This window comes from Poromitra crassiceps (assembly GCF_964638095.1).
Source record: "Poromitra crassiceps genome assembly, chromosome: 4".
Taxonomy (NCBI): Eukaryota; Metazoa; Chordata; class Actinopteri; order Beryciformes; family Melamphaidae; genus Poromitra; species Poromitra crassiceps.
The window spans coordinates 60,843,939-60,855,872 of record NC_139626.1 but is presented as its reverse complement, the minus strand read 5'-3'; the positions used below and the strand labels follow the sequence as shown (position 1 = coordinate 60,855,872).

Below are 11,934 nucleotides of genomic sequence, written 5' to 3'. Positions count from 1 at the left end.
GTATACCCCTAACAGACACAGTGACTAACACAGCTGTGTGATGTGTATACCCCTAACAGACACAGTGACTAACACAGCTGTGTGATGTGTATACCCCTAACAGACACAGTGAATAACACAGCTGTGTGATGTGTATACCCCTAACAGACACAGTGACTAACACAGCTGTGTGATGTGTATACCCCTAACAGACACAGTGACTAACACAGCTGTGTGATGTGTATACCCCTAACAGACACAGTGACTAACACAGCTGTGTGATGTGTATACCCCTAACAGACACAGTGACTAACACAGCTGTGTGATGTGTATACCCCTAACAGACACAGTGACTAACACAGCTGTGTGATGTGTATACCCCTAACAGACACAGTGAATAACACAGATGTTTGATGTGTATTAGAGCTGTCACTTTTTCCAAAAATGAAGTTCGAACGAACATTAATCGACCCGCAATTTGTTGGAATATATCCGAACTTTTTGGTTAATTTCCCGGCGCGGCCAGATAAAATTGACCTTACACGTTCCATAAGAGATAGCCTATGTAACGTCAGTTATGTAGCGTGAGTGGGGTGACTCGCTAGCAGGTGTGTCCGCAGGTCTGTTGTTACAATAAAACTGTACCTACCTCCGACACAATGTTGTTATCAAAGTATCCGGGGCCATGGTATTCCAAAATATTATGTAGTTTCCAATAGCGAGCCCTTATTCACATGCCAGAGCTGATGCTCAAAATTGTAAACTGCAATACACCACCAAACCACTGAGCACCCAGCCGATACATCTGGCGCTGTGGAGCAGTTGAAACCCAAAGTGACACACAGCCTAAGAAGGTCCCGTTTTATAACGTTGTGAGTGGCGTTGAGGCGTTGTTGTGATTGTCCGCTCAACTTGTGTGAAGACATCAGTTGGAAGTCAGGTGGTCAGGATGGGTCAAGCTGTTAGAGCGGAGCGCCCTCTGCTGGATCATCAAGGAATTCAAGGAGTTTTTGCCCGCGATGCTTCAAATAAGGTCTCTGGGCAACGCAAGCTTAGTCAAACGCGAACCAGCGTTCAGCGGGATAATCTTCACACATGAGGACGACTTTCATGAGTTTTGAAGCGTAAATGCGAGCCCTAGAAGTAAAAAGCTCGTGCTAAGCTAGCCCAGAACTACACACAGTGTCGCATAGGCTTCCATGTCACGTCACCACTCAACCTGGACTGTTGTTGATGTGTGCGCTGCTGTGCACTGATTACCCCGGGCTGAACCAGGTGAGGGAAAGAGAATTTCCGTGTTCGTCCTTTGAAGTGATGACGTTACTGAGGTATAATATCCCCGTCGACTCAACAGTGTAGTCTCATTTAGCCGTTTGCTAGCTAGCCGCCCTTTTAACCGCACGTAAAAGCTTCAAAAAGTGGTCCTCATGTGTGAAGATGATATTACTAAACACTGGTTCGCGTTTGATTAAGCTTGCGTTGCCCAGAGAGCTTATTAGAAGCATCGCGCCAAAAACCCCATAGGCGAAAACGGTGAAGAACCGGAAGTGCTAGCATCGATGTTTTCCGGACTCGTTCCTGGGGCGCTCTTATTATTTTCCATATACTGTAAGTCACCAGCTTTGATATCTGTTGGCTGGTTGTTGATATTTACAACAATATTCTGGCTTCTGGACGAACATTTTGCAGAGATAGAGGCAGCCATACTGTTTCCGGGTTTACTGCCTGGAAGGGAGACAAAGATTGTATATTGAAGTCAGGAGCGAGGCTCTTATCCTTTTTGGACAACAGTGCTGCAGCCATGATGTTGCAGTGGAACAAGGTATAAGCCTTCGGTTCTTACCAATAGACAGTCTTTTGTGCAAATGGTGACTGGTGATGAAGTTTCTTAGGGCGCGTGCAGCGTGTACACCCAGGATTTACACAGGCTGGAATCTGGCTTTAACCCCTTTCTGTGTGGGGGGATTGATTTGAAGGGACGTATAGGGCTGGGTATTGGTTCAAATTTCAAGAATCGATTCGATTCCGATTCACAAGGTTCCGAATCGATTAATCCCGATTCGATTAATTTCAATATCGATTTGGTTAGTGATACTAAAACATGTTTTTTTTTAGCTGTAACCTGAATTACATGACTGTCCAGTTATGTAACACAGGGGTTCCCAACCTTTTTTGCGCCAAGGACCGGTAGATACATGGGGGAAAAAGGTTGCGGACCGGTTGTCAATTGTAATGGTTTTAGTTACACATATATTTACTCACCAGGTGGTGACAAATGGTAAATAACAGCCTTTTCATCTGTCAATAAAGACACTTTCACAATTATGCACAGTGATTTGATTTCAGCCTATATCATTTCTAAAAGTAGATATTAATGATCAAACATTTCCATGTATCTAGCCTACAGTATTTATGTTTTTGTTTCAACTACAAACATAAATGAACGTCAACTTTAAACTATGTTTCAACTACCACACACAGCCTATAATATTATAGCCTATGTTTATAAAAAAAAGAAATCGATCTCTGGACATATGAATCGATATCAAAGGATTAAAATAAAAATCGATTCAAAATTGGAGAATCGATTTTTTTTAACCCAGCCCTACTAACGTATCTGTCCGAAGAAAGCCACATTTGACAAAATGATGGTCTTTGCAAAGACAGTATGTTGGTTAAGGAGGGGATTTAAACAATTGCTATTCTCCTGAAATGCCAAAGAAAACCTGTCATACTAACGGTTTGAACATTAGTACCGCCCCCAAAGGCGCTTGTTTGCTCGATTGTTCCTCCGCACGAGAACAAGCCGTTGACTAGAGCATCCAGACCAGATCATGGGGACTGGTCTGGATGCATCAGATTTGGATTTTTGCTCACATTACATGTTAGAAACATGGAGAAGGACACATTTATATCAATACTAACTCCAGGAGATGCACAAGTTATTATAGTTATTAAGTATTATAGTTGTCAATGATGTGAAGGTGTAACGTTCTCTCCGACGTTCTCTCCGTGTCTCTCCGTGTCTGCAGCTGTGTGGGATGGACCAGCTGTGGGGCATCGCTCTCAGAGCTCAGTCTGCCGACATCAGCCGCGCCGCCATCCAGTACATCAACTCCTACTACATCAACGGTCAGTTCACCCGCAGCTCTCACATCCAGTACATCAACTCCTACTACATCATTGTCATCACAACACTGTCAGCCTAAACTCCGGCTGACACCCCAAAAACCTACAATCCGCTACAGAAAAATGTATATTGTTTGTTTATTAACTGGCCCCTCGCCTTCTATCATTTCACGAAAGTGGCAAAGCAAGTTGAGTATCCCTGACCTATAGGGAGAAATTTAGTTTGTCATTGTAAACCCACAGCACAGTAATGATGACATGTTCTTACTTAGATCTAGCCTTTTAATTTTGCTCTTAAGCTTTCTCAAAGTACACCAAATTCATGCATTTTACTTTAAAATGATTAAAAAAATCTCACGGGGGGGCATGCCCCCGAACAAAAGTGAATAGAATATGTAGCTGAGAAATAGATATATACTATATGTAGGGATGCACGATAATTATCGGGCCGATATGGCCATTTTGTGTTATTTATTATTCCGATAATGGCCTTTTTCCGATAAATTAACAGGCGATAATCAGGCTTTGTTTTTTGCCTTGGAATTGGCTATTGTTGTCGCACACTCGTGACATCACAGCTGCGACGGCAGCTCTGCCTTGCCAAACATGTCTGCTGCCAGTATGTTTTCACAGTTTCAGATTATCACAACACTATTGTAATTTGCAATCCATGTACCGCACGAGTTCCGAGAGGAGGGGAAACGTCTAAAAAAGCACGCTAACGTTAAGCTAACGCGCTAGCCGGGAGTCCCACTCTAAACCAAAGGGACTTTGGAGTTGAGCTAACGCTAGCTGCTGGACAGAGCCATCTAACAGAACCAATAATAAGGAAAACAAAGGCGCAGTCGCGCACATTAGGCTACATAAAAAGCATCAGTCAACATCACATAGTGTCTTTTCTTTAATCTGGTGGCAACATTTTTCAGTAAAAAGTGAAACGACACAGATGGTTTATAGTGCCTGCCCCATTCATTGGGCCCAGGCTACCATTCACTGAGAACTGGCACCAATGCAAAATTTGAACAGATCAGTAACATGACAATAAGAGTCTAAATTACTATGCCTTTTGTCATTGTGTTTTATCTGCAGACTAAGCAGTCATTGGCTTTCCGTTCTATAAAAGCCTTTATTTTTGTATTGACTAATTGAGTGATACACTTTATTAAAACAATCATATTATATCAGAAGTTTTCTTTGTTTTGTGTTCACACTGATGTTAGTAAGATTTGGTTAGGTCAGAGCTATGCTCACTACATCTGTATTTTTTAACCCCAGGTGTGCAGAAAATACAGGTTAAAAAAAGAGTATATATATATATTATCGATTATCCTATCGGTTATCGGCCAGGACAAGCAGATATTTATCGATTATCGTATCGGTTGAAAAAATACATATCGTGCATCCCTAACTATATGTATATGTATAATATATGTATATACATATGTATGTATGTATGTATGTGTGTGTGTGTGTGTATATATATATATATATATATATATATATATATATGTGTATATATGTGTACCGTAAATTCCGGACTATAAGACGCACCGGTGTATAAGCCGCGGGACCAAAATTGACTATTTTTTTCTTCTATAAGCCGCACCGGACTATAAGCCGCGGGTGTTTTGATGTTTAATTACCATATGAAAGGGTTCGTGCACAGAGAGGAATGTCGGGAAAGCGATGGCTGTTTGGGGAAGCTCCCATTTATTAACATTTCAACAAAACAAAACAAAAGTCAGGTCACTAATCCCCAGACAAAATCACACAACAATAGGCTATATGTGCAGCAAACCTGTAACCAGAGAAGTCAAGTCACTAATCCTCGTCTTCCTCTTCTTCCTGCGTACTGAAACCACCAAAGTCCTCATCTTCAGTGTCGGAAACGAACAGGTTCAGGGTGGCTTCGTCAACCACTCTCCTCTCTCCTTCAGGTGCCATGGCACGAGTCCGATACCTCACGAGTCCGACACCTCACGAGTCCGAAAAAAGAGGCTAACTTCCCCCAGACCCTAACCCAAAACCTAACCTCTCCCACCCCCACGCCTAAACCTAACATCCCCCAGACCCTAACCCAAAACCTAACCTCTCCCACCCCCACGCCTAAACCTAACCTCCCCCAGACCCTAACCCAAAACCATGAGGTGTCGGACTCGTGAGGTATCGGACTCATGAGGTATCGGACTAGGGGGCAGTCCCCGTGGCGGTGATCCTCTTCATCCCGCAGCAGTCCAGCGTTTTGGAACCCGTTGGTAATTGTGGATGTTTTCACACTCCTATAATATTCCGTGATCTTCCTTTGTGTGAATTCGCCGAAGTTTGTGATTTTCTCCTGGTAGTCGGGAGGGAGTTGTTCAGTAGTTCTCCCCCGGACGGACAGTCCCTTTTGCCCAGGTTACGCGCGGCTGCTCTGTTTGATCGGCGGCTGCTCTCTTTTAATGCGAGATTGACTGCTTTCAACTTGAAAGCTGCCTCGTGTTTCTGCGTACCTTCCCCATGGTAAGTGAGAGTGTTGCTTCTACTGCTCGTCTTGTTGTGAATATTCCTTGATCTTCCTTTGTGTGAATTCGCCGAAGTTTGTGATTTTCTCCTGGTAGTCGGGGGAGGGAGTTGTTGCCCGAGTGGCCGTTTGCTTACCGTAATTACCATATGTAAGTGGTCACGCACAGAGGGGATTGTCGGGAAGAGATGGCTGTTTGAGGAAGCTCCCATTTACCGTATTACAACATTTCAACAAAACAACATAACACAACACCACCGTTGTTTATTTTTACAGTGCACACAGTGTCCGCGGTGTGGTGAAAAGAGGGCAAGAGAGGAAATTAAAACAGAAGTGGATTTATAGTTAGAAAGAGTGCTAAAAAAGAGAGATTTTTTTTTTTTTTTTTTTTTTTCCTGAAAAAATCCATAGATAAGACGCACCGTTATATAAGCCGCAGGGGCCAAAAAACGGGAAAAAAGCCGCGGCTTATAGTCCGGAATTTACGGTATATATATACATATATATATATATACACATATATATATATATATATATATATATATATATATATATATATATATATATATATATATGTATATATAGTAGGAAAAGAGGTGAGTGACATAAGGTGCCGTGTCCACAGAAAGCTTTCTCGGTGGCTGGTGTTCTTGGGCGGAGCGCAAGTATTTATTTATACTGTTCTATTTTTGCTAGCCTCTGACTTTCTATTGTTGTTGTTTTTTATTTTAAATAACTTGTTGTACGTCGCTTTGGATAAAGGCGTCTGCCAAATGAAATAAAGTAAAGTAGAAAACAGTTAATCTTTTGGAGACGCGCGCTGCTCATCAATGTTACTTTATTGACCGACCAATCAAAATCGAGGAAGAGGCGGGACTAAAAAGATCAACAAACATGGAGAGGAGAGGCTCCGTGAGAATGTATTATGTTGTTGGGTTGACGTTAGCTTGCTAGTTGCTATTTACCTCATATGCTACCTAGCTAATGTTAGTTAGCTGCAGTACTAACTGTCCGAGTCAGCTCCGTGCCCTGTGTGTCTGTGCACGTTGGAAGCGCTCTGGGCATGACATCCAAAGTGCTCCGCTATGGGGGGAAAAAAGCTTTCTGTGGACACGAGGCCTGAAGCTTAATTTATACTAACTGCGGAGTGTCCGGTTTTCGCGGAGCGGAGGCTCTGTGCGGCGAGCACGGCGCTCTGCACAAGCTCTGCGGAGGGACTGCACGGAGCTCCGCGCTCCTCTCAAAAAATGTAACTCCGCAGAGCACGCCGCGAGCTCGTGCAGTCAATTCCGAGGCTATGATTGGCTAATGTTTGCTATGGTTTGTATAGGGAAGAAGCCTCCACAAACTGACCAAGTGACCGGCGAAATCAGTGCAAAATGAACGGGTTTGAGCATTGCCACATGAGTGAGGGAGCAACATGATCCTTTTCTCACAGTCATGAGGGAGCCCATTTAAAGTGAATAGCCTACAATTTACTACGTCAATAAAAACGATTTGAGATCGAAAAAATTTAATGCAAAGCACAAAAACAAGAAGACAACAAACTTACTTGCTAAAAACAAACTGAAAATAGCCTACAATTGCACTAGGATTGATTATTCGCCGATATAAATCAGGATCACACACGGAAGAACTGATGTGACTTGCATTCTCGCTAAAAACACAACGGGAGCCTGGAGGGGGATTCTCCGCTCTCTGCAGACACTGCATTGATACCGTATTTACCATAAAAGGATGTGCCTCTGCGGAGAGAACGGTCTTGCCGTGAACACCGCGGACACCGGACACTCCGCAGTCAGTATAAATTTGCTTTAAGACAGTAAGTTGTGTAACAGCCACAATTTTTATTCTGAAAGAGCGTCATCATTGATTTTTAAGTTCTTCTGGTATCTAGATTTCCAACTTGAGATGGTCCTGATACTTCTGGCACTTTTACCATGCATCCATGGATTTAACATGAAAATCAACTTGCTTTTGTGTGTGTGTGTGTGTGTGTGTGTGTGTGTGTGTGTGTGTGTGTGTGTAGCTGGTAAGACGGGGCTGGAGAAGGAGCAGGAGTTCATCAGGAAGTGTATGGAGAGCCTTCTGATGGCTTCAGCCAACCTGGAGCAGGACGCTCACGGCAGCCTGACCAGCATCGAACGCGGCCTGCTCATGCTCAAAACACACCTGGAGGCCTTCCGACGCAGGTACACCTGACGGCACATGACATCATGTCGGACAGTGATTCTCAAAATGTGGTAAGGGGTCCTTGAGGGGGTCCCCAGCAAAAAGGGAATCGTTTCTTTTCACTATAATAATTTCCATCCATAAGTGACAGAATGCATGAGTGTTTTGGTCATGGGTCCCTGCGACAAGATCTTATCAAATGGGGGTCTGTGGTTTAATTTGTGCCAGTTTAGGGGTCCTTGACGTGAAAAGGTTTGACAGCCACTGATGTGAGAGAACACATCAGACAGTGTGGAGCGTCTGTACAGGACAAGCTTTTCTCTTACCCAGATATTACTCAGGGACAAACACCCACATGTTTGTTGTTGCTTCTAATGACTACATGAGCAAAACATGATAAATAGGATGTAAGAATCTGACATTTGGGTTGTTAAGAACCTCTCCCCTCCTCTCTGCTCTCCCCTCCTCTCTCCTCTCTCCTCTCCCCTCTCCTCTCCTCTCCTCTCTCCTCCTCCCCTCCTCTCTCCTCTCTCCTCTCTCCTCCTCTCCTCTCCTCTCTCCTCTCTGCTCTCCCCTCCTCTCTCCCCTCCTCTCTGCTCTCCCCTCCTCTCTCCTCTCCCCTCTCCTCTCCTCTCTCCCCCTCCCCTCCTCTCCTCTCTCCTCCTCCCCTCCTCTCTCCTCTGCCCTCCTCTCTCTCCTCCTCTCTCCTCCTCCCTCCTCTCTCCTCTCCCCTCTTCTCTCTCCTCTCTCCTCCTCCCTCCTCTCTCCTCCCTCCTCCCTCCTCTCTCCTCTCCCCTCCTCTCTCTCCTCCTCTCTCCTCTCTCCTCCTCTCTCCTCTCCCCTCTTCTCTCTCCTCCTCTCTCCTCTCTCCTCCTCCCCTCCTCTCCTCTCCCCTCCTCTCCTCCTCCCTTCTCTCTCCTCTCCTCCTCCCTCCTCTCTCCTCATCTCTCCTCTCCCCTCCTCTCTCTCCTCCTCTCTCCTCTCCCCTCTTCTCTCTCCTCCTCCCCTCCTCTCCTCTCCTCCTCCTCTCCTCTCTCCTCCTCTCTCCTCTCCCCGCCTCTCTCTTCCCTCCTTCCTCCTCTCTCTTCTCCCCTCCTCTTCTCTCTCCTCCTCCCTCCTCTCTCCTCTCTGCTCTCTCCTCCTCCCCTCCTCTCTCCTCTCTCTCCCTCAGGTTTGCGTACCACCTGCGGCAGTGGCAGATCGAGGGAACGGGGATCAGCAGCCACCTGAAGGCTCTGAGCGACAAACAGTCTCTGCCGCTCAGGATCGTCTGCCAGCCCGCCGGCCTGCCCGATAAGGTGACCCTGACAATACCTTTCACTGTTATGTTGTATGTAGTTCCACTCTTGGGTCAGTCGGTGAATTCTGCTTTACCACTGAGTGCCCATTCATTGCCAATTACGCCCCCTAGCGGCACAAAGTCGACATTGCCGTGTGACTGACAAACTAACAAATGGACGGAGACCGATCCTTTGGTGGGGGGACATTATCTGGGTTAATGCCAACATAATAAGCTTCACTTTTTCTTCTGGACTGTTTGGATTTTTGATAGTTTGTTTACTATAACCTGTTGTGGTTGCTGTTTGTCTGTTGCCATGCGTGCGTTTCTTACTGCCAAGAAATAAAGTCAGTAAAGTCATAATTATGTGTGTGTCGCTCTCACATACCTCCGCCGCTGTGAAACAAGAACGCTAGCTTGCAAGCTAGCAACCTACACACTGAAAATGGCAGGTTTTGAGATTTGGATTGTGTAATAAAGCAGGCCTGCTTGGTACTTTCGGTGCATGGATGTAGAGATAACCGAGCCTTTTTCCAACTAGACCAGAGTGAGAGTAAGAGGAACCACACTCTCCTGTGCTGGTACAGCACGAAACAGAACTGGTCCATCAAGTGAGACTAGTCTAACCCCAGCCTGTGTTGTTGTTTTTCAGATGACCATTGAGATGTACCCCAGCGACCAGGTGGCAGACCTGCGGGCTGAGGTCACACACTGGTACGAGAACCTGCAGAAGGAGCAGATGAACCAGCAGGCCCAGCTGCAGGAGTTTGGACAGAGCAGCCGACAGCCAGGAGACTTCCCAGGTCCTCTCCCATAACACTCTCACCCACTGACACACAGGCGAGGGAGTCCACTCCCATAACGCTCTCACCCACTGACACACAGGCGAGGGAGTCCACTCCCATAACGCTCTCACCCACTGACACACAGGAGAGGGAGTCCACTCCCATAACACTCTCACCCACTGACACACAGGAGAGGGAGTCCACTCCCATAGCACTCTCACCCACTGACACACAGGAGAGGGAGTCCACTCCCATAACACTCTCACCCACTGACACACAGGAGAGGGAGTCCACTCCCATAACGCTCTCACCCACTGACACACAGGCGAGGGAGTCCACTCCCATAACGCTCTCACCCACTGACACACAGGCGAGGGAGTCCACTCCCATAACGCTCTCACCCACTGACACACAGGCGAGGGAGTCCACTCCCATAACACTCTCACCCACTGACACACAGGCGAGGGAGTCCACTCCCATAACACTCTCACCCACTGACACACAGGCGAGGGAGTCCACTCCCATAACACTCTCACCCACTGACACACAGGCGAGGGAGTCCACTCCCATAACACTCTCACCCACTGACACACAGGCGAGGGAGTCCACTCCCATAACGCTCTCACCCACTGACACACAGGCGAGGGAGTCCACTCCCATAACACTCTCACCCACTGACACACAGGCGAGGGAGTCCACTCCCATAACACTCTCACCCACTGACACACAGGCGAGGGAGTCCACTCCCATAACACTCTCACCCACTGACACACAGGCGAGGGAGTCCACTCCCATAACACTCTCACCCACTGACACACAGGCGAGGGAGTCCACTCCCATAACACTCTCACCCACTGACACACAGGCGAGGGAGTCCACTCCATAACACTCTCACCCACTGACACACAGGCGAGGGAGTCCACTCCCATAACACTCTCACCCACTGACACACAGGAGAGGGAGTCCACTCCCATAACACTCTCACCCACTGACACACAGGAGAGGGAGTCCACTCCCATAACACTCTCACCCACTGACACACAGGCGAGGGAGTCCACTCCCATAACACTCTCACCCACTGACACACAGGAGAGGGAGTCCACTCCCATAACACTCTCAATCACTGACACACAGGAGAGGGAGTCCACTCCCATAACACTCTCACCCACTGACACACAGGAGAGGGAGTCCACTCCCATAACACTCTCAATCACTGACACACAGGAGAGGGAGTCCACTCCCATAACACTCTCACCCGCTGACACACAGGCGAGGGAGTCCACTCCCATAACACTCTCACCCACTGACACACAGGCGAGGGAGTCCACTCCCATAACACTCTCACCCACTGACACACAGGAGAGGGAGTCCACTCCCATAACACTCTCACCCACTGACACACAGGCGAGGGAGTCCACTCCCATAACACTCTCACCCACTGACACACAGGAGAGGGAGTCCACTCCCATAACACTCTCACCCACTGACACACAGGCGAGGGAGTCCACTCCCATAACACTCTCACCCACTGACACACAGGCGAGGGAGTCCACTCCCATAACACTCTCACCCACTGACACACAGGAGAGGGAGTCCACTCCCATAACACTCTCACCCACTGACACACAGGAGAGATCCCATGTGGGATGAGCCTCAATGTCTGATTGTTGATCACCTGATGACATCATCAAAAACAGGCAGATGGCGTAACGATCCAGATGTGGAACCACACTCTCTAAGTCTTTACAGTCAGAGTAAGAGTAAGAGGAACCACACTCTTACTCTTTACAGTCTAAACACTGGTGCAGTGTTCAGACTGTCAGTAGATACTCATGTGGTGCAGTGTTCAGACTGTCAGTAGATACTCATGTGGAGCAGTGTTCAGACTGTCAGTAGATACTCATGTGGTGCAGTGTTCAGACTGTCAGTAGATACTCATGTGGTGCAGTGTTCAGACTGTCAGTAGATACTCATGTGGAGCAGTGTTCAGACTGTCAGTAGATACTCATGTGGAGCAGTGTTCAGACTGTCAGTAGATACTCATGTGGTGCAGTGTTCAGACTGTCAGTAGATACTCATGTGGTGCA

General features: G+C 46.9%; 1 protein-coding gene across 1 annotated transcript in view; it reads left to right on the top strand.

Moving 5' to 3' along the window:
- The window catches only part of usp34 (ubiquitin specific peptidase 34), a 249,063-nt gene that overhangs the window by 121,160 nt on the left and 115,969 nt on the right, over nt 1-11,934 (top strand). Inside the window, 4 exon segments of the mRNA XM_083636161.1 lie at nt 3,012-3,111; nt 7,641-7,803; nt 8,955-9,081; nt 9,715-9,865. Of these exon segments, the coding sequence (XP_083492287.1) occupies nt 3,012-3,111; nt 7,641-7,803; nt 8,955-9,081; nt 9,715-9,865 (541 nt within the window).